This window comes from Diadema setosum, chromosome 8, assembly GCF_964275005.1.
Source record: "Diadema setosum chromosome 8, eeDiaSeto1, whole genome shotgun sequence".
Lineage (NCBI taxonomy): Eukaryota > Metazoa > Echinodermata > Echinoidea > Diadematoida > Diadematidae > Diadema > Diadema setosum.
In genome coordinates, this window is record NC_092692.1 from 15,628,628 (window position 1) to 15,652,899 (window position 24,272).

The following is a 24,272-nucleotide window of genomic DNA, read 5'->3' on the forward strand; positions in this document are numbered from 1 at the left end:
AGGGTTCGCTCTTCCGAAGTTTTGTAATTCCGAAAATGAAATGAAAATGAAATGAAGTTCGTTTTATTTCAATACCCGAAATTCGTTAAGGTTCGTTAGTCTGCAAGGTCGTAATTACGAAAATGAAAATAAATGTCCGTTAATATGAACTTTCGTTAATAAAAAAAAAAAGAAAACTCGTATTTCGAAGGTTCGTCAATCTGAAATCAAATAAGGTTCGTAATTCTGAAGGGCCATTTTCGAATCGACGAACCCTTCGGAATTATGAACCTTATTTCATTGATTAACGCACGTTGGGAATACCGAATCTTGGGAATAACACCATAAATGTTCGGATTGTGAACCCTTTTTCATTTGAGGACGAACGAACATCCAGGTATAAGACGAATTTTGTGTTTCGGAATAACAAACCTTATTTCATTTGCGGATAAGCAAACCTTCGGAACAACGAACATTACCGGCTGTTATAGTACTCTTTTAGTTGAAGGTGCTCTTAACCCGCAAGCACAAGAAGAAACATCGTTCATAAACACCTCAGATGTGACGTAAGCAACGTAATTCCAAATATGACATACACCATTATCTTTGGCAAGTGCTCGAATATAGAATTTCATCATAATCTACATTAACAATAGTTCAGGTGTTGTGTTATCAACATCTTATCAAGGATTGTTTGTCACTATATAAGTGAAGATATACAATACATGAAGTGTAAACCTCAACCACTTCAAATTTAGTTTTATATGAGTGTGATGGGGCAAGTCAAATAAAGAAAACGAATTCTCTGATCTGTCTCCCTTTTCCTGCACACATTACACTGCTCACGTGTCTACCTGTTCGTTCTCGAATGAATGAAATAATGTCCGTCTTTTCCCCTAAAACTCAGGACAAAATCAAATACTCAGATACCGAGATTCAATGGATGGACGAAAGCCACAACACATAGACATATGGTAGACGAGAAGCAATTTGTGTATATCAAAGGAGATCTAGTAAAGTTCAAGTTTTACGGTTGTACTAAAGAATGGCGTATTCAAGTGTATGAAAGTCACTGTCCAAGGTGGAAGGCACCTATCTAGTAACAAAAGGAGGGAGTGAGTTGTTAAAGTAATTAAGCACTGTTATGAAATGATGGAGCAGATCCTAAGCAAATGATTCTTTGAAACGTATACGTGACCAGACATTTATCATTTGCCTGACACGTTTGCTTGTTAATGAATTATGAAGAACGGTCATTAGCACTTTCACGTCGCAATGATGACCACGCGAGATTTCATAGTATTATTATGACGTAATTTACTCGCGATGAGGGTGATTTGTCAAACGACAAGGACCTGCTTCATCATGTTATAAAACAAATAATGCACATCTTTTTGTTCGGGCATTATAGTATGATATTACTCACACTAGGTACTTTCGAAGCAGTTCAAATGCCATTGGTTATCGCCTCGAGCATGTTGTGCTGTTCCAAAGGTACCTTGTGTGGATAATTCTTACTGCTGCCCTCAATGGTGCGTATACAATTTGCATAATATTTGCATAATATTCTCCTCTTCAGCCGTTCCCTTCTGTTATCATTTAGATACGTCAACCGTCTCGTCACTGGTATCAACAACTCCTTCTCAGAGAAAATTTCTAGTTGAGGGAATTTTTGGTAAACTGTTAGGAATTTACACTTTTCTTTTCCATTGTTATGAGACGGTGGCGAAGTTTTATACCAGGGGAGCAATCAAAGTCGTCTAAACTGCATTGAGCAACATCTCGGCAGTACATCGATGTAAGTAAATGCACGTGAATTCTGTTTAATAATTTGGATATTCGATCGTATAGTTCGGCTGAAGCCGAATGGTTTAAATTAGAAGCTACTTGCCAATAATGTCTGGAAATTCGGTGTATTATAAAAATACGTTAGCTCTGTGTATTAGAGACACGTGCAGCGTATAATAAGCATGGTTTTATCTATACATCGGTTGCTCATCGAATATGCGGCTGCTCCTTTTTATACTGAAGTAGTGAGACGAATTTTACGCCTTGTACCATATCCATGAAATGTATTGTATACCCGTTATTCCTGTTTAAACTTGGACATTTTAGTGTGGATTTTAATAAATTCAGGTATATCAAATGAAATCAGGGTCTATGTTGCATTCATTGACAAACTTCCCAGTTCTTTCCACGAGAGTAAGTCTATACAGTCATATCAGGTACAGGGCAGGGGCCGCATGCGCCCCTCCACCCACACATACACATGCACATTTTTGGCTCTTCAAGGAAAAAAAAATCGATAAAACCCCGAAAATTATAAAAGCCATGATTTCCCAAAGGTTTCTGTCCAGAGATTCTTTCTTAAAGAGGAAATCACCCCCCCCCCAAAAAAAAAAACCTTCAAAAGAAAGAGAAAAATATTCTCTACAGAACGATACGAAAATGACAAAAATCGGAGAAGAAATGAGGAAGATATGACATTTTGAAATTTCACACATTTCATTCATAATATACATGAAGAATTGCGAGAGCATGACATCATCAACTCGCTCATTTGAATATTCATAAGGATTGGTCAAGAAATGATTTCGGAAAAAAAAAATTAAATTTCACAATGTCATCTTCCTAATTTCTTATCCGATTTCCGTCATTTTTTTTTAATCATTCTGTAGGGAATATTTTCCTCTTTCTCTTGAAGTTTGTTCATCTTTAGGTGGATTTCTTTTAACCCTAAAAAGGCGGGGGGGGGGGGGGGGTTGAATCACCCCCTCTACATTTTTCGCGACTACTCCGCCGTGCGAAATTTTTTGACCGCGCCATTCGCTGACTTTTTTCTTTCAAGTCTCGCGAAAATCGCGCATACCGTTACGACGCTGCACGACCTTTTATACATGCCTGTCGGACCGAAAATAGCTCTAACACGTGATTTTGTGTATAAAGTCTATGCAAATGAGTTTTCTCTTCTTATTCATAAAGATAAATGATTATTTTCACTTTCATATGCTGAAATCAATTGATCATGCTTGACATAGGTTCTGTCATAAATTTTGCGAAAAAATGATAAAACAAAAGGTCGAAATACAAAGAAATACATAAGAAATTCATAAAACAATAAGATACATAAGAAATTGATTTTGATACCAGATTTTTTTTTCGAGTACATTGTTAGGAATGCTACAAAGAATGTTATCATCAAAAATTAGGATTCTAGGAGCTTTACTTTCTGATTTAGAGCTAGATGTATGATTGTATGCATGTACAATGTATTAGCATAATCAATTATTATGACGAAAAATTCCATTTCTTTTTGTATGGGTTGGTAGATTACGCCACAGGTAATGCATGTGCCAATTTTCGTGGCGATTGCGCTATCGATGGCCGAGATCTCGGGGGGGGGGGGGGTAGGGGTTAGGGTGAATCAACCCCCCCCCCCCCCCCCTCCTTCCGACCACAGAGCCCGGCCTGGTTAGGGTTAAGAGGGGCTGTCCATTTTAAGAAGATTCAGTTCAAGAAGAGCTTCACAGAATGCAAAGATAAACGCCATCATCCATGGTTATAAGAGAAAAAAATATGAACAATTCTGCACTCGTTACATGAGAAACATTTTAAGATCATTGAAATCATCACATATTCATGTATTTTATGTTCTTTGTTTGCACCAGCTCTAATCTGAAATGTCTCAAGTTAATATAAAGGGATATACATGTAATAATTTTGCATTTAAACCCTTCATATAGGGGCGGTGCAAGGACAGTTACTAAACGTCACAGCCACGTATCTCGTGCAAGTTTTGCTGACAATATCATACTTCAAATTCATGAAATTCTTCCGTCGAGATGTTTTCATTGCAACTGATTGACAAATTGCCCTACATCGACGTAAATAAGCACTGAAGCAACTGATTGACAAATTGCCCTACATCGACGTAAATAAGCACTGAATTGTTCAGTGCTTATTTACGTCGATGTAGGGCAATTTGTCAATCAGTTGCAATATTATACATGTATGTAAATATATACAAGATGTATACAACGTATATACACACATACTACTTGGTTAGTGGTACATGTACATATAAATGTATATATACACATGCATATTCATTTTCTGACTGGAATTTAAATGCTTCAAGAGTTTACTGTATTAGACTACTAATGAATATATTTCTGTTGAAAAGACCAATTTGATGAAAATGGATTTGATATTATAATTATCATAAACACACACGCACACACAGAATCACAGGAGATGATGACAAAGAACGTAACCACACAAATTGCAGCGTAGACACAACGTGTATCTTCTTGAATTGCAGGACAAGTACTTTATTGTGGTGACTGAATTTACTACCACAGAATATATATACAGGGGTTATTCCTAACTCGTCAATACAATGGATTCTTCAAAACTTGAACCTAATCGACGACAAACAAGAGGGAAAAAAGGAAGTTCATGTAAATATGGCATACTATTCAACCATCCCTTCGCCCTTGTCCTTTCTTGCTTCAGAAGATAGCATAGCACAACGCTTAAGCGTGTACACAAGCGTACTGGTATAGCACAACACTCAAGGCCTACGGTAATACATGTAACTGGTACTGCCTGCATGCTAGATGCGCTCTGTTGTAAATAGCCTCGATTAACACATTTTCATGCAAATTGAAATCTCGCCATATTCAAAAGCATCGAGACAACCATACGCACGTGATGAAAGTAGAACACATTGCTCCCGACTCTAAACAATACATGCACAATGCGGACTTCTAATGCATAGGCACAAGAATCCCTCCAAAACGGTCTCTATGGCATGTTAACATCGCACTCTTCCAGCAAAAGGAAACTTGCAATTGAAAATAGTCTATAATCTGAAAATATGACGTCCGTTCGAAAGACTATCATACGAATGCAGAAATTGAAAAGATATAATAGTACTCAGATGCCCACAAGTCAGCAGCAGTTATAACATTACATGCACTCCTGCTCAGGTCTGTGTAGTGAAATGAAAAGACAAGCAAATAAGATAAGAGTAAAGAAAAGCCTTCAAATAAAAGAAAAACAGGATATGGAGCTTGAACAGCAATAGGAGAATCTACTTCTTCTGTTTTGCATTTCCCTTTTTCCATGCAGACCTACACACATCTTTTCACACGCTGGCAGGCGCAAATACTGCGTACAAGATTGTATACATGAACAATGAAGACCACACAGTAGAGAGCACTCCGTTATAATGAACACAGGTACATCAAAATTCTCATTACAACTAAGTAAAAATTCAGGTCTACAAATTACCATCTTATCTTTTTAGAAATTAACTGTTTGGCAACAACAAAATTTACAGGTGCGAGGACTTCGTTATTAACAGGAGTCACCAGCATATCTATTTTAAAAAAAATGCAGATGGCATGCCCTTCAATGATGGGAACGTGACTTAGAGGAGGAGGAGGAAGAGGAGGAAGGACAAGATGAACAAAGATGGAAAGAGGAAAGACAAAGAACAAGGCTCTCAAAGTTGGACTGGGGAGTCACACACGTTCTGACCATGTATGAGGTTCAAGCGAGAATTGGACACACTGTCTCAGCTTGCAATTGGCTCTGCACCTGCACTCGATACACCAAACATGGTAACCTTATACAGTATACTGTTTTGTTTTTCCAGAACCAGCTTGAGTGAAGACATTCATGACCTGTGCCATATGTGTGAGCTCTACGATATGTGTCATAAATTCAGCCCCATCCCACCACTCTCAAAAAAAAAAAAATAATACAAACAAACAAACAAACAAACAGACAGACAACCAACAAAACAATAGGTTTTCTCATGAATTTAGGTACATACAGAGTAAAAACTAGGAACTTTTACAAGGATTGTTTTTGCGCACTTGGCTACTTACAGTGAACTTTAGCTTTAACTTTAACATTTGGCATCATCTTGTAAATTATTTGAATTTCACCATTTGTACGATGGTTCAGTCGCGGGGCACAATTCATGAAAAAGTCTATACTTGCATTTATTCCACATTTGTGGTAATCCATATAACTTTCCTTACCTGCTGGGCATGATTTCAAAGAAAACAGTGGGAGCCAATGAAACATTACTTCATACAAATATTCTGTTTGTGTAAATAGTATCTCTGGGCCAACCACTCATCTTGGAGCCGTTACGCTGACCGCAGGATGACAACCTGAGATCCTAAATACTGTATCATCCATTCAAGGACATCAAAGACATTGCTTGACTGATTAATACAGGAGAGCATTGTTATAACGCGGACCTATAAACCATGACAATCACCCTGTTACATTAGGCTTCTCACTGTATCAGAATTCAAAAACAAAGTAACGTGAAACTTTATGACCTGCAAAATTACCATATCTCCAAAAAAAGAAGAAAAGATTTAGTTTTATCTGACCTCTTTGTAATGAAGCGCCACAGTAATGTTGATATCATAAGAAAAACAAAAGGTAACTAGATATTGAAACTTCAACAGTAACGAAAGCACACCTCCTTCCACTTCAAGTCTGTTTGGCATGGGCAAGACATTGTGTGCATTGTGTGCAGTCTAAACGCTAGAGTCAAATCTGTCCTTTTCTACATCAGACAGCAATGCACAAATGGAAAAGAGAAGAGTTTACATCTTAAAGAAAGAAGGTAGCAAAGTACACTAATCCCACTGTGCTGACTGGTCTCACATCCAGTCTTTTTTTTTTTAAACATTGTGACAATCTGGAAAACTATACACTTTAATTTGGCTTGATGACAATGAAAAACTGCCTTCTCTGAAGACCACTTTGCTAAGCTACTTGCCTAGCCTGCAATACTTAAAAAACCAACATACTTTTCTTTACACCTAAAGCAAAGTATAACATAAAAAAATATACAGAGAATTTTGTGACAATACATCTGCATGCTGTTATGCCCAATGGAGGTCATAGGACTAAGGGCTTGCGTGCATTAGGTAAAACAAAATTAACTGAACACACAAAAACAAAACCAAACACATTCATCCCTCCCTTAAAAAAGTCACATCAGACATCTCCTTTTCTTCATGGCAAAAACATCATGTGGTACATACAGAAATCATGCAGCAAAACACTGCTGATTGATTTGGCTGGGGGTATACGAGTGCAGCAAAGGTGAATGAAAAATGAAATATTTAGCATAAATTAAGCAGCATATAACTACAGTGAAGTCAACCTGGTAAAAAACAGCACTGCAGTATTCTTAGGACTGAAAAGGTTTGGTTTTTGTGGGGAAAACAGTTTCTTCCATAAGATCTGCAGTACATGCATTTTTTTTTTTTTTTTTTGGGGGGGGGGGGTGTAAAAATGCTACAACAAAAAAGCAGCTGGCATCTCTGCAACTACTTGAAATCCACAAGCGATTATGACTGATGACAGTTAAACAGAGAAAACTCTTGAATATAAGAGAGATAGGGAGTAGTATTTGCTCTTTTCTGTTTTGAAGATCTGGTTGGTTACATGTTCATGATGTACAAACAAATTAATCAATTTCGAAAAATTAAGACTCAAAAAGCTTCAATCCATTAGGCACTGAGGATTGAACCCACTGAACAACCCTAATGAAATATTTGATGTTTGTGTGTCTCAATGAAAGCTTCAGACACACAGACAAATGCTGACTGCTCTTCAGCAAGCTTCATTGCAGAGAAACTAAGCATGAAGATGCTCTTGCGTAACAGTAATTTGTATTCATTATATCACATCTGTTGTTTTTTTGTTTTCATAGTTTTGTTTGTTATACAAACAGAAGCAACACTATCAAAACATACAGAAATCTGTGCCACTAGAGAATTTACAGAAAAGTTCAAGCTGTTTCTTTTACGAGGTACTTTGATATGTTGACCTCTTTGCACTGAAGATTCTAAGGTGTATGTCTCTCTCTCTGCATTCATTTTATTAGCTCCAAGGGATGTTTCATGCTTATCTGCTGAGGTAATCAAGACACATTATGACAGATAAATCCAAATAATGGTAATATCTCCTTTGTGACCACTGAGCCCCACATCCCTCCAACCCATGCACTATCCATCTTAACTCTTTATGTGCCACGTTTGCACGCCCGACTAAGTTGACGGTGTGCCATCTTCGCATACTCTGCTCAAACACATATCCACCCAAACCAATCGATAAATCGCCAAAAGCCATGGTACAACAAAAACGTTTTTTGTGATTTCCTTCCTCATGCACCACTTGCATTTTATGTACTGATTGACTACCAAGCGGTGTTCCCTACTGGATTTGCGTATAAATTCTAGGTTTCTGTCACTGTTTTGTGTGCAAAAGTCATGCCTTTACAATAACGAAGCTACTGGTAGTTTGAAGGAAAAACAATCATAAATTTGTCATACAATTTACATCAAAGCACAGTTTGGCATTTTCTTTAAAACTTTTCTCACTAAATATCCAGCTTATCAGAAATACATAAAAGTTACACAGATTTGGAAAAAAAAAATGTTAAGCCATGACTACGTTGGTGTCTTATTAATAATGTGGCACACAGGGGGTTTCCACAGTGGCACATAAAGAGTTAGAGAGGCTTCCTTTGATATTCCATATTGCATAGTCAAAACCACATTTACATAACATGAGAGAGGAAAATCTTGTTTCCATTATGTGTCTACATGTTCAATTACGTAAACAGAATATTCTGAATAAATCCATTAGGTCGGTAACAAAGGATCAATACATCTGTACAATGTAGCTCCCAGAACATTAAAAAAGGGAAAAACAAAATCAGCATTTATAAATATGTCAAATAACTTACATGATAGCAGCTTAAAATGTTGATACATTCTTGTAACAGAATTTCTTTGCCACAGATTGGGCATCCTATGGATGCTTGCTTAAACACTGTCAAAATTATCAATGAGCTACTAAAACATTGTCAAAATTATCAATGAGCTACTAAAACATTGTCAAAATTATCAATGAATTAGTAAACATTGTCAAAATTATCAATGAGGGCAGACAAAGCACAGATGAATTGATCAGGATACCTGACATTCATGTAGATGTCACTACTTCACTTATTCTCTTTTTCCCTGAAGGCTAGTCAACAACTGCCAGACACTATAAAAGTGGCAATGGATTTTTTTTTTCCACATACAGCTGTAGTAACATTAAAGAGTGCATGCTTAAAGGGATGGTATACTTTTGGTAGAGATGAGAATTGGGCTTTTAACTTTTGTGACAACCAAGAAACCACTTATGAAATAGTACAGACCATACCATTCTAAGAGGAATTCAGAGTTTATTTTATGAAAATCGGTTTTGGAATGGCTGAGACATCCAAAACCAAAGTAAAACAAAGCAATCATATTAAAAGGTGGGTTCCACCTCTTATTAGGATTGTTCTGTTTTGGATATCTCAGCCATTTCAAAACCAATTTTCAACAAATAAACATTGAATCCCTCTTTTGGAATTACATGTTCTTTCATATTTCATAAAACGTTTCTCATTATCTCACGAAAAAAATGTTAGAAACCTGAAGTAAGGTCTCAACCAAAATGATACGATTCCTTTATCTGTTCTGTCAAAACCACTTTAGCGGAAGGATGACGATGCACAAAATAGGGTGGTCCACAAATGACTTTCTCTGTACAAGCGCTGGAAAAAAAAAGGTAATCTGTCCCATGAAAATTGTCTTTTGCTTTAAAATGCAGGTTCACGCTCCATCTCTTCCTCCCCCTCCTCCTCTTCCTCCCGCTCACCCATTTCTCTGTCGCCTCCGTTCTTTAAATCCTCCTCCTGGTAGGATCCATCTCGCCTCTCCCCATCCTCCGGTGAACTGGACGGCCCCCTCTTCTCTTCGAAGTCCTCCTGTCTCATCTCCCCCTCCTCGTATTCCTCATGGGACGCTGCCTCGGGCCTCCGCTCCTCCTGCTGGTAGTCACTCTCGCGGGAGCTGGAGCGCCGCCGCCTCTCTCGATCCCTGGAGCGACTCCGGTGGCGACGGTCCCGCCGCCTGCGCTCCCGGGACCGTGATCTGCGCCTTCGCTCCCTGGACCGGGATCTGTGTCTGCGCTCCCGCTCCCTCTCGCGGCTGCGGTGCCTTCTGCGGTCTTCACGGTCTCGAGATCGTGAACGGGACCTACGTATCAAATATTAACAACAACAAAAGTACAGAGTATGAAAACTGAGAAGGATCGCCCACTTTTTAAAGAGAGTTGTAACATACTCCTTTGGTGAAAAGAAGAAAAAAAAAGTGACAAGGCTTAAATGGATTTCATAAATTTGATATGCATTTGACAGGGAAAAATTCTTCTAAGAGAATAATGATCTATATTAATAGGCATGGCTGCTAACCTGTACAGATCAAGAAACAAAACTGAATTGAGGAAGCAGGTAAATCAAATAGTTTTTTACATGGCTGTGGGAAGCAAAACATGCACGGTTTGATATGATTTGGTAGCTATTGCTCCTGATCAGACTAGGAAACTGAATTGGAGGGAGCAGGTGAATGAAATGTTTTGTTACTAGGCTGTAGGAAGAGATATACCCACAGATTGTAAACTATCACAGAAACAGTGCTATTGGCAGCTATCGCTCCTGATTAGACAGCGCGGACTCACCTGTGTCTTCTCTCCTTGGATCGACTCCTCCTACCACGTCTGCTCCTGGACTTGGACCTTGATCGAGACCTGTGAGAGGACACAATGAAGGCGAAATGGTGGTTGATTATGAACATTACCACTTCCTGCATACGTACATGCATACTGCAATGCTGCTGAAAGATTATCAATAGATGCAAATCATGTTTACACAAACTCGGAACTTGGGACAAATCTTACCTAATTTTAGAGCTCACTTTTGCAACTAGTGTAAACTCATATCCGAGTATCAGGTTGAAATATCTCAGCATCAAAAGGGCACTTGACTTGCCTCTTTCAGAAGGCAGGGGTAATAATATCACTTGTAAGATATGGCAGTAACAAGTCAAAGGAATGTGTACTTTTCATAAAAGATTCAATTTTTCTGGAATTGTTTTTTTCTCCTTCATGTCATTCCACTACCGTGACATCACAAAACATTGCAGCCTTCTTATTCAGGGATAATGGCACATGGAGTTTAAAATACCTAACGTTTCAATGGCTTGTCAAATTTTCCTCCAACATCACTAATAAGAACTGCTACTATTTCTGCACTCACTGATCCTCATATACATTGGGGTAAAGTTCCCTTCAATGGAAGCCACAGAGAGCTGTTAGGGCAGTTTTTGCTTCAATCATAAGCACACCTTACCCAAGACTAAAAACCAAAGGTAAAGTACATGCACATCAGCGTAAGGTTGGTATTTCCCTCTGTTTCAGTGTGACTGGCATTCACAGGAAATGTATACAATGCACAATAATGCCATGGGGTGGCACGTTAGCCACAGTGAATGCATGTATCCAAATCTTAGCCCATTGAGGACAGTCTGATTTTGCTACGACACGCAATTAACCCATTGAAGACGAGTTCGGAGTACACTTGGGCAGGTGTCTATGTGAAATGCGTGTTGTAGCAAAATTAGACCGTCCTCAACTGGTTAACAAGGACACCTGCCCGAGTATATTCGGAAGTAGTCTTCAACAGTTTAATGAGAGACAAATGCAATACTGGACCTTCTCCTTTCTCGATCTCTGTCTCTGTCTCTGTCTCTGTCCCGGTCCCGGTCCCGTTCCCTGTCCCTATCCCTGTCTCGCTCCCGATCTCGATCTCTGTCCCGGTAGCTGTCCCGCTCCTTGTCCCGGTAGTCCCTGCTGCCCTTGTAGCCTTCCCTGTCCCTGGCGTAGTCGTCTTCATCGTCCCTCTCGCGCTCTGCCCGGCGCTGCTCCCGTTGCTGCTCCGAGAAGTTCTGCAGGACAAAGGACAAGAGACACAGGTGTTACATACCAGAGCATTAGCCACCTGCATTAATGAGCCACACGTAGCTTTTGACCGCTGCTTGAGACGAGTGGTACTGACTCTTTTTGAATTGTTAAGGTAACTTTCTCAGGACCAATGTCTTAAAATGCTATCGACATTGCACACAAACAAGTTGCCATCAGGACTGAAGTATTTCACTTTATCATACAGGGAATTCTGCACTAATTATAATGTAGCCTGATAAGGAAGAGTAAAATCTCATTAGCACAACAATGACAATTTGACAAAAAATTGATAAGAATTAAAGAAGCTATGAAATTGTGAAGTTTGGCTAATTTTTACACTACAGTTTATACACAGAATATTGAAATTTCCAGTATTGTTTGGTTTTTTTTTTTTTCAAATGCAATTAGGCTTTGGTCTCAATCCCAAATACATGTACAGTCAAACCTGCCTACAGCGACCGTCTATAGTGACCACCGGCTGTATGTGACCACCAAACACAATGTTCCCCAAGAGAAAAGCCATGTTAACGACCCTGTCTATAGTGGCCACCTGTCTACAACAGCTACTTTTTTCATCTCCCTTGGGGTGGCCGCTATAGACAGGTTTGACTGTATATCACACTGATTCTTATTTTGAAGTTTTAATCTATGAATAACATGATGTTCTACACTTAAACTTTCGAGGGGTCCAGAATTCTCCACTGATGTTCCGTCTAAAATAAAGTTCGCTGCAACAATAAGGATGAAAGTCTACACATCATCCTTTGTATTGTCTCTGCCTGTAATGAGCCTCACAATCCCAATCAACACAGCTGTAAATACCTTGCAGCATCCTTACCATGAGCCACTGCAGTTTCTCCCTGATTTCAATGAATCCCAGATGGAGCTTGCCCCCAAAGTGGTCAGCCAAGCGGCGGTCATTGTCCTGCAGTCCCAGGTAGGCCCCACAAACTTCGCACACCCTCAGCTTTTGCTGCTGGTACGTCGATGCCGGCATGGAATTCCTCAGGTCCTCCTACATCGAGAAATTTCAATTTTACTAAAGGTGAAAGAATGTGAATGTGAATATGAATTATTACTGTCCACTTCTACAAGAGGCGATAACCATGATAAATTGTATCTCCAATCTTGAAAGGGACTGCCTGGCTAAAGAAGAGCTTTGTTTAGCTGTTTTGCTCTAATAACACATGCCAAAGAAATATCTACAGCATGGCTACAATTTGCATGAAGAGAATACCAAGATATAGTCAAGAAATTTATGGACTTCATCGGGTATATACATTATGTGATAAATTTTTGTCTGCCTGTGCCTTTTTAACAGCAAATGATTCATGCCTACTGCCTTGTAATTATCTGATCAATTGTATCCCTAATGAAAATAATACAGCACTGGTCACATGCACACACATACAGTAGGTACAGTACAAGCTAGCTTTTTTGGCACCCATGCAGACATGATGGGAAGGACTGGGTGTATGCAGGGGGACAGTGATAGATTGTTCTTTTTGTATAATACATGTACCTTGATTGCATCGAGCAATATATTGTTACAGAGAGTCAACCTGGCAAATGGCTAAACAAAAGTTGTTTTTCTGGAGGAGGCGGTGGGAATTTCTGAGATAAAAATAGCTGTGATACATGTATACGAGTGGTGTATCTGTCACATAGCAGACACAAGGTCCTTGCCTGGAGGGACCCCTGTTCCAAGGTACTGTATACAACCAATGATAACACTTGACCACCATATGGACTTAATTCGTGTGACTTTGCATCCTCCAGCGCTATATATTTTGCAAGGCTTTTATTCTCGCAAATTTCGCAAGTCACATACTATTTGCTGATTTCAAAACATAATGAAATAGTAACTCTAATCGTGACATGAATGCACGCATGTATTTCTCCATTCATTATAGCGCTCCGAGATCGCGAACTTAACTACTTCCGAAATTGTTGGGAAGTCCTGATTCACAAAAAAATTAGACTCCCTGAATATATGGCATATACAGTAGCTCACAGAGTTTAAGAAGGGTCTCACCTCTGCAGCAATCTTCTTCTTGCGAGTCTCTTCCACCTCGGCCATGACCTCCATGGACTTTTCCACATTGCCCTCCTCCCCGTGCTTCTCCGCTTCCGCGATCTTCTTCCCGAGCGTCTCCGCCAGCTCGTGCACCTTGTCAGCCTACCGTGAGCAGTCCCAGAAGAGAGAGCGAGCGAGATAGAGAGAGAGAAACGGAGAGAAAGCGTGGGGGGAAGTGGGGGGAGATGGGAGGAACAAATGAATTAGAAACATTCTCCGCAAAGTTCCGGTACTCTACTGCATCTTTACAGAGAATACTTGTAAGTAACTGTGCAGTCATTGTCGAGTGCATTTCATACTTGCTATTGACATACCGTGCCCCATGCCACACACCTGTTGAATGATATACATTGTAGCTCTGACATCAATGTTTGGCAACTTCTGGAAAAGATCAGACACAAAGTTACTCACTTGCCACATCTAATAAAAAAAAAAAGAAAAAAAAAGGAAGGCATTCAAGTTCTACTGATCTCTACCATGTAAGACTGAGGGGCTCTGGATACTGATGAGATGAACACTTCACTGATATTAAAGGAATGTGCTACCGTATACACTTTATACACATGTCTTTATGTCTGTACTCTATATCTGTTAGTTGTATGCGAATCGCTATTATGTTGTAAAGAATTTAGTGTACTGTAACACAAATCAAAACAGCTTTTAATCTCTCTCAGGAGGCTGTATCAATGTGTTGAGGCACCATCTGTTTAATTGTAAGTGAATCAAGATATCACTAATCATTCTGAAACTAGACATAACTGTATACTTTTTTCCATCCTTTTTTGGTATTCATTAATTTCCCCTTTTGGGCTGGGGGTAGAGGGAAGTGTTTCTACCTCGTACAATTGATTTACAAAAGCTTGTATCACAACAGATGATGCACAAGTTTTAGGTGCCAAGTAACAGAAAATTCACAAGGCTCTTGAAAGCACGATTACCAGTTTGGTGGCTGGCAAGTTGTACGAGACCTCCAGTGTATAACATGAATGGTTGCTGATTACGACTATCTGTGAATAGTGCTCAATGCCTCCAAACAAAGCCGACAAGTCTGCTTGCCAACGTGTGTCACTGTCACTCAAGAAAAGTAGAATGTCTGGTACACAACAAGTCCTTCCCCACTGTACAGGTGGAAAGGTGAACTGAGCTGGATGAGTATAGAAACGCTGCCTGGCCTTACACCTTGCTTGAACAGAGACTACATTGTAGGCTGCATTCCTATGAACTCAGACCACTTGGTCAAGGGATTCTACTCCAGACAGACGAATATGTAATCATGGAAAAACACATCTCAGATAGAGGTTGATGCATCATGTGGAACACACTCCTTTTGTAATCGACTCCGAAAATCAACATCGGACATTCTCGGGCAGAAGCGCCGAGAAACTGCCCGTATCACGCCATGTGGTATCCTATCCAAACGCATTGCAGCAGACACATGCCTTGGCAATTTTGTTATGAGTGGCCTTACTTGCTAGATTCATAATTTGAAACCACAAATGCAAAGCAAATTGCCTTTCAATTCCTGATTTGTGAAATATGCCCATAAAATATTTGGCATCTACAGTACTATATGAAATTGTTTTGCAGAGTTGAAAAAAAAACTGTGAAAATAGCAGAGATACAGTATTAAAATGTCTAAATGGATGGTTATACACATTTAGTTTCTTTTTCATAGCATCTAAATAAGGTGAGAAAGTTCCGGAATTCAAGTTTGTCCTTACACCTATTTTAAACCACAGGTGAAAAGGTCCACGACAAACAAAACACTCTGCATCAAACATTCCACATTCCTACTAGAGCCCATCCTCTCAGCTAAAACTTGCTGGAGTCACTGTTCAACAGAACTCTACAAGTGCATGTATCTGCCAACTGCTTTTTTCATCCTCTCCCTCTCTCTCTCTCTCCATCTAATTCTGTCTTTCTCAGTTCTATTTTGACAGGCTCATGGTTGGTGCTTCTGCATCAGCTTCCCCTTTTCCTAAGCACTTTGATCAGAGCGTCTTGCAGGTGTGTCTGAAATGTGTGTCCAGAAGGTTCTCTGTAATGCATGTGGTAGTAGCAGCTGGTTTACATGGGGACTCCATTGATGACACCCTTATTTCACTAATGGGGTGTTGCAAGAAAGTTGCAATCGATTGCAAGTTGCAACTGATTGTTACTGGCCAATCAAAATCATTGCTGCATGCATGTCTTCTTAAAAGGGCAGACCCTGAGCCAATCAGAATGGTTGCTTCAAAATTAGCAATTATTTGCAATTGATTGCAACCTTCTTGCAACACCCCATAAGTGTGAGGAATTGAGAGACGGTATGGATTTGAATAAATGAACCACGAGTCTCTCAAAAAATACTGAGTGGACTAAACAATCATCAGGATACCATCTGGAGGGTAGAGCAATTAATGAAGGTATTTGATTTGCATGACAAAGTTTGTTCCAACAATCCGAAAGCTAGCCCGTGACTTGTTTGATATAGCAACAATGAATGCATGCAGACTGGACCCAAAATATTGAGATGCACTCACTATGTAAAGATGGCGGAATAGCTTGGTGCTAGGTTTTCTTTTGGGGAAAATTTCAAAATATCAATAACATTGGATATGTTTGGATAAACAAGGTTTCTCCCAACTTACCGATAGAGAAATGTCAGTGAAAATCAGGGACACTCAAACTCACATACAAGTGCCAAATTTGGAGCTCAATATCTTACGTCTATGATTTGATACATACATGTACTTAATCTAGTCTACTTTTCACAGGAGATATTCAGCAAGACGAAGGGGCATTTACTGGGAATGTGTTCTCATTGCATTACAGAAAACCTCTAGAACACACAACAGCACTGCTGCTTTATCTACATCAAATTGTTTTCTGCTTCTACACATGGAGCCTCCACGGGGGATCCTCTGTCCACACAGCTCCCACGCACATGCACAAAACTTTCTGGTGACGTCCAACTAAACACTACAGGTGTGTGGCATGGACACATAATGGAAACCAAGAGGTACGCAGTGGCTCCTCTTATCTCTGCTTTTTACACCTTGCTGCAAATTGAATCTCGGTGACTGTAAGTGAGAACAAAAAGCTTTAAATACATACAACTGCAAAATGTTATCATCAATGGTGAATAAGCACTGGGAGTGAATTTGGCTGTGCATCAAGATGTCACTGTCTACATCATACGTAAAAGTATGAAGATGTCTTGAATTGGTCTTTTCTTTCTTACTGTTAACATAGAGGGCGCTTTGACACCTCTTGATTCCTTTTCTTGTACATCGAATTCACTTGTACCTTCAGTTGAGAACATTAAGGGCACAATGACAATTCAAAATGGATTGAATTCCCTTCTGCCTCTCAACTGACAATCCCAAATAATGACAAGACTGTCTAGCTGAGAGGCACCGAGGGATAAACTGCAGTTGTCGGACTGAGATTTACGTGGGGTTGAAGTTGAAGTACATACATTAGTAGAGAGAGTAAGTTTGGTGGCCATTGCTTCTTCTGCCTGCTCTGGTCCGGGTCTCTCAGCAAACCTTTGGGGCAGACTGGTTAAACAAAGCTGGATCTTTCCCAACGTTCAGTGTACACGACACACGTGAACAAAAAAAAAAAAAGTCTGCTTGAGAAAGTTATGCACTTACAACGGCTTCTTCTACACGTTGCGGCCTCAAAACAAAACACCGAGGATGAGACCGCCGCCAAGCGTCTTGGAGAAAGAGGAAGATGTCAGACAATGTCTACACACTACGGAATCAATGAGTATACTCACGTTTTGCCGCACGCATTTCATATTACGTTTCTTTGTTTGTGTGTCTTCTCTTATCTCTGTTTTCTTTTGTTGCTTTTTTTTTTGTTTACGTACCCATTTTGCCCGGCGCACTCTTGGAAAACTTTGTGAGAGTGTGATATGCCTGTCTTTAGAGCACTACAAGTGAACGGCAATTTAAGCGCACTCCTGGAGGAACAAAGATTGCTAAGAAGACAGATCACAACACAAGCATTCACAATTGTCCATGGGCACTTACATACTACAGCTTATACCTTGCATAAACTTTGTGGCCACATAGAGCACTCACTGGAAGAGTTAGACTGTCAAGTCAAAATGAATTTGTACTGCCAGAAGTTTTCAGTTCACACACAATTGCGGCCCACTTAAAAAGAGCGTTCAGAAATCCCAAAATAATTATGTGCATTGCAGAAGTTACTTCAGAATGAATGCAATATCATGCAGTTAAGAATTTTGGGTGCAGAAATTTATGTGCTCAGAGAAAGATCAAATGGTAGAAACACCATGAATAATGTGGAACAAAATATGCAACTTTGCCCCGGACAAGTTTTCTCCAGGAGATTCCACACAAACATTCTTGGTGACAAGACAGGAAATGGAATTTTTGCTCACAAAATATGTTTATGGTGTTGTTGAATCCTCCCTCCCCTTTCCACTCATTCAAGGTCCCCCACAGTACATTGCATAAACACACTGTATTACATAAACATGGCGATGGCAAATAAACAGTTGGGTTTACAGCAAGTCTGAACATGGTGTCGGATTGAAATGTATTCAAACTATTCAAGCCAGAAGCACAAATAAAATTTGACAGATGGAGAGCCATTTTTGTTGGACAGCAAATTTCATCTTTGAAAAAAAAAGAAAAAAAAAAACCCAAAACGTTATACCATTTGCAGCAGATTTTTGCCACACACAATTATATACTTGTACAAGCCATTATCTGCACAGTCCTTGCACTGAAAGTAATTCATGTACTCAAGTATAGTAAGTCCGAGAAAATCCCAGATTTTCTTGTTTTCATCAAATTCTTGAGAATTGATCTCTGTGATTGGTCACAAAGTAATCACACCAGAACTTAATTAAACCACTGATTGTTTGCCATCAGTTTGTTTACTGTAAACAGTGTGTACTGTACATGCCTGCTAAGACATCATAAAAGGCAAATGAATAAAATATTAAAAAAAAGAGGGAGAGAATAGCATTCTTGGAAATTTCCTTTAGCTTGTTCATGTGTGAAATATGGATCAATGCTGACTGACTTTACATCATCAGGGACACATGAAATATATACATATATGTCTAAATATATATTTATAAACATTTAAAAAATATATATTTATGTCAAGAACATAATGCACATGGAGTTATTGTTCGGGATGTTTTCTTAGTATTTGCTGCTTGTCAACTTACAAACTCCTTTAACATGGCACTAAAGGCTGCTTTCATAGGAACCCTTCAAGAGATGAAATCTGTCCGGAGGAGGAGAGAATGACCAACAGATGTAAAGTATCAACGACTGACGCTCAGTGAAAATTGTCCGCACATGATGTTACTTTCGGGTGGCGGGATCATAACAGTTGCTTGGCTGTCACTGCCTCACCAAATGCAAGGGACTGTGGTCACTATTACGGACTGGCTGCTGCCACATTGCGTAAGTGACTGAAATGAGGCTATGCAGCACAGTGGGTGCTTCAGTTACGTCTCTCTCATCTTCTGTTTTTTGTCTTTTTGGAATATTAAGGAAAAAAAGTTTCCTTCATCAAAAGTGCTGATTACACTGACGAAATGTGTGCAATGCAAGGACGGATTGCACGAAGCACAAAGAAAAATGCAAAAAAAAAAAATCAAAAGGAAGTAAAAAATAAAGTGCATGCAGAGTCTAACTAAAATTTCTTACTGCTTTCACAAGAATGTCAGAAACTGTCATATTAATGGAATCTGTTCCAACTGTGAAAACTAAATGATTTTACAAGAGGCAAGTTCTTTTAATAACAGATGGATCATTTGGCATCACAATGAATGACAAATTGGTGCTTGGATGGAACACTTGCTACAAACCTTTTGATTAACTTCTGCGCTGAGGCTTTCCTGGGTCTCTGCCAGGCGCTTCTTCGATATCTCCGTGCGTCGATCGCAGTCAGCAATGAACGTGTGGAGGTGCTGCATTGCCTGCAGATAGAGCGAAGGGTGTGAAGGGAAGATGAGGATGATGAATACAAGTGGAGTTACTGGCTGTTGTCCTAATACATGTATCTACAGTAGTTCATATAGTCCCATCTTCATCATGATTTTCACCACTTAAATTTTGTGAATCTGTAAGCTCTGGACCTTTGCCACTATACTAATTTGCTCATCATCACTTTGACTACCACAAGCATTATTCTGATAGCTATACTGTCCCTTTAACACTGAGACGATCAAAGTTTTCTCTATGTAGAAACAAACAAGCACACTTGACCAGTAGTGACAATGTTCTTTTGCTCTGACAAAAAAACAAAACAAAACAACCACATATACTACAATCTTCCTTTTAAGATTGCAATGATCAAAGTTTAATCTTTTCAGATTCAAACAAACACACTTTAACTAGATGAATACGTACAACTTGTAAGTCACAATGTGCTCCTGCTCTGCCAAATATACAACAAACAACAAGCACAGTGCACCTACTTGGGACAAATGCCATGTCTTCAATATTTCTAAATAAGGTATCATGAAGAATAGCACCACTGCATGGGTTATTAAGCAAATTGGTATTAAAAAGCATGTGCAACTCACATCAATATGGAAACCATAATCCTTGTGTTTGGCAGCTTGCTCATAATCGGCCCTCAGGGCGGGGTCGTGGACTTTGGCACAGGCTCCCAGGTCAGCACGCTGTATTGAAAAATGATTCAGAAGATTTCACAACATTACAAGACTATGAAGATCAACTAAAAAGGATCTCCTTTATTAATTATACACATTTTTTTTCCCCATTTTGTCTTCTCTATCTGGATTCTAAAGTTGATGCATACATACACGTGTTAAATGCATTGTATTCAAAATCCATATCCTGTGATAGACCTTCAACACAAATGAAAGGTCAGATTGAAAAAGGCAGAAGGCCGAATCAACCAAGTTGTAGACCATACATTGATGTAGTTGTAGGCAGGTGCATCTTTTAATCTGAGAGAGAGTGAGCTTCTAACTTGGAAAAACTACATGCGACATAATCTGCACCAACTCTGCCATGTCCACAAACATTAGTGTGAAGGTCAATGACATGTCGAGGTAGCAAATTTAAAAGATGTGTGATATAAGGCATTTTATATTTCCATGCATACACCATACCTGAAAGCTGGATATGATTTCTATACAGCAGGAAGCCTATAAATATACCTGAAATGAAGAGCCTTCCCCCTCCCAAACATTCCCTCCGAGTCATACACGGATTTTCTATTGTGTTCCTGCCACGTTTTAGCCTTGATAACAAAAACTGAAGATACCCTCCTACGTATGCATTTGTTGTCAGAATGTACTGTATACGCAATAATTTTCGCGTGCATAAATTTTCGCGAATTGCCGATGTCACACATTTTCGCGAGTGGTTAAATTTGCGATTGGGGGACCGGAGAAAATATGAAGTGGCAAAGAAAGTGTGAATTTTCACCTTACTAGCAACGAATGCTACGAATGCTAGTAAATTAGTTAGACGTGGACATGCTATATGTACGTAAACAAGCTTAGCCAGTATGGTCTGTTCGGTAAGCCGTAAAATGATCGTATCGTCAAGGCAAGGGATTCATTTTGGAAGGTAATATTTTCGCGTGTTGTTAATTTCGCGAATAGCTCCCGACTCGCGAAATTCGCGAAAATAAAACCCACGCGAAATATATAGCGTATACAGTAAACAGATTCTATGCCAAAGGAGTTCCTCACTAGGGGGTACTGCAATACAACTGCTTTTGACATCACATCACATCACCACACATCATTCTGGAAAATCTTCTTAAATATTTTACATTAGCTTTTGACACAAATGAAACACTAAATCTCCTTTTATAATCAACTGAACAAGACTCAGTATCTATGTTTGGGCATAAAGGGGAGTTACAATACCATGCACATGTACGGTGTACATGTACACTTCCCTTTTGTCAGAGCCACACTGTGAGAGACCAATTGCAAAATTCAACTTACCGTGCTGGCAAGAATGTCGTGAGGACAGCAGTTGAGGAGGAAAGAGCGGCAGACCTTGGTATCGGTGAACCGGAATCTGCCCACATTTTCACCTGGATAAGGGCATAGGGAAAAGAACTGTGATGTATTCACTAAATTTAGAATATAAATGATGAAAGAATTAAAAAAAAAAATGATTATACCATTCATCACCATTCATTTTTGTCACTGCTGAGTGGGACTTTAAATGTAACATTACACTGACAAGTGCATTACACTTACTATGTACAGACTCTCATGTTATGCATCAACTGCGACCAGGGCTAACACTTTATGGGATTCCGGGTCTCGTACAGGGTTATCACGGCTAAATTTCAACTTACACTTGTAAATACTAAAAATTGTATCAATTTGATCGTATACCAATGTAGTCCATAAATTGACAAAAGGACGCAGTGAGCATTTGGTTCCGCTAAACAGGTATCTAGTCTATTCATGTCTAAATCGATGACTTCAAATGATTCGGTCTGACGGATTTGAAAACTGCCTACAGTGTATGCACTTGCGCCAGCCGGTAGCAGTGTGGTCTTTTCTCCGCTTTTGACCAGGTATCCTTCCTTAAGCCGAAGGCTAAAAACATTGAGACACTCATGCATATCACCGATGTGCAAAGTGCCACACAAAGGTTGCATTGAAAAATGAAAGAATAGCAGGAGGTATGGAGATAACTTGTAGTTGTATTCACAAGTAAAGCCCAACTGCCATGCTTATTGAGTTATGTACTGATGAACGCCACACGGTGGGGCTGAATTCACGAACAGTATAAAACAAGCAAGTCACCGTATAGTAAAACCCCCAATTTTCGGACACTAAGCTTTTTTGCAATATTATTTTGTTAAACTCAAATAATACTCTACAAAATCATATCTACCGTAGGTATGATAATGCATGTTAAAAATATATCAACCTATTTTTTCCCAATATTGATTTTGTTAAATACACTCGTACATCATAAAATTCACAGAATCCCCAAATATTATCACCTTGTCAATTCCCAGAAATTCGGACAGCCTCTCCAAAATTCGGACATAAATGCGCGCAATGTCAATACACATACTGTACAAGGCTGCTGAAAATTGAGCGCGCGCCACATCTTGTTGGCGCAAGGTGGCATCAGGGACGCTGCGGCGCCCGTTCGTGTCCGTCAGCACTTGCACTCAGCCCCTGTACATTTATTCACTGCATCGGCCACCTACGGAACAGCGTAACATTAATATTTCAATTTTCAGCACTTTTTTTGGCGACCCTGATTCTTTACACGGGACCTACACCTTGTACATGTATTATTAATTATTAAATTCCCGCGCGCTCTGGAAAAGTTGCGGCGATTCAGCATTTTTGACGGCAAAATTTGGGATTTTAGATGGATTTTTGAAGGTGGCTCAGGCACTTTTCTGTGGTGAACGAGTGTGCCAGTATGTGAAACGATGTGATACGTGTGTTGTGACAGTAGAATTTGCTGGCTTGTGCTAAGTGATAAGTGTCCGGTTTTTGGAGGCCGGCCAATTTTTTTTTTTTTTCCTCTAACATTAGGGCCTACTGGTCTACTTAGTTAGTACAGACAAGCGCAGTGGTGGGGCCAATTTCACGAGTAGATACTAGATTGTCTATGCCTGTGTTCTTTTTTTCAACGTAATTTACAGATAGTGTCTATAGACTCTAAATTAATCTAAAACACAGTAACAACATTAGGCCTCGTGTTTCCTCTCTGTTGAGTCGCCAGGAGGGTGCTCCGGCTCCCACACTATTATATTCTATTAACCACACTTCCATTTCAAGTAGAAGAACATTCTAAATTTAGGTATCCTACACTGTACGTGAAGGAGCGCCCCGCCCGGGGTTAGTTATGTACGCGCGTGCATTGCCTAGGTAGTACAATTATTAGCCTACATGCTATAAAATACTCCAGGAAGTGATCGAGGATGAGAAGGGTAAAAAAAAAACCCCAAAAAACTACCGGCAAGGGCAAGGCATATAGGAATGGTTGTTACAGTGTATAATATGCATTCTAACTTTTTAGTTGTTGTTAAACTGAAAGGCGAGCTGCGAGCAACTAACGTTACAGACACGTTCACTGCCAGTATTGGCAGTGCATTGTAATCATTGTTTGGACAAGAAGGAGGTTTGTTGGCAGTTACAGTGTAATTCCTTACCATTGCGTGAAGTCCCCATGAGCTCGTCAAGCATTTTTCGCATCTGCTCCTGCGCAGACATGATGCTGGTTCTTTGACAGACCAAACGATTTCAGAGAAGATGATTTTTGTCCAATAAGTACGACTAAATAGTAATAAAGTAACTTCAGCTGCAAGCGTGGTTGTCGGAATATAC

At 39.5% G+C, this 24,272-nt stretch overlaps 1 protein-coding gene across 1 annotated transcript; it reads right to left on the reverse strand.

Moving 5' to 3' along the window:
- Positions 1-9,358: 9,358 nt before the first annotated feature.
- Positions 9,359-24,272, reverse strand: LOC140232393 (putative RNA-binding protein Luc7-like 1). The gene is made up of 9 exons (XM_072312522.1): positions 24,098-24,272; positions 21,906-21,997; positions 20,502-20,600; positions 19,782-19,892; positions 13,895-14,038; positions 12,698-12,874; positions 11,611-11,843; positions 10,579-10,647; positions 9,359-10,097 (listed from the first exon to the last, which is right to left on the reverse strand). The coding sequence occupies exons 1-9, from the start codon at positions 24,156-24,158 to the stop codon at positions 9,659-9,661; spliced, it is 1,425 nt and encodes a 474-aa protein (XP_072168623.1). The 5' UTR covers positions 24,159-24,272; the 3' UTR covers positions 9,359-9,658.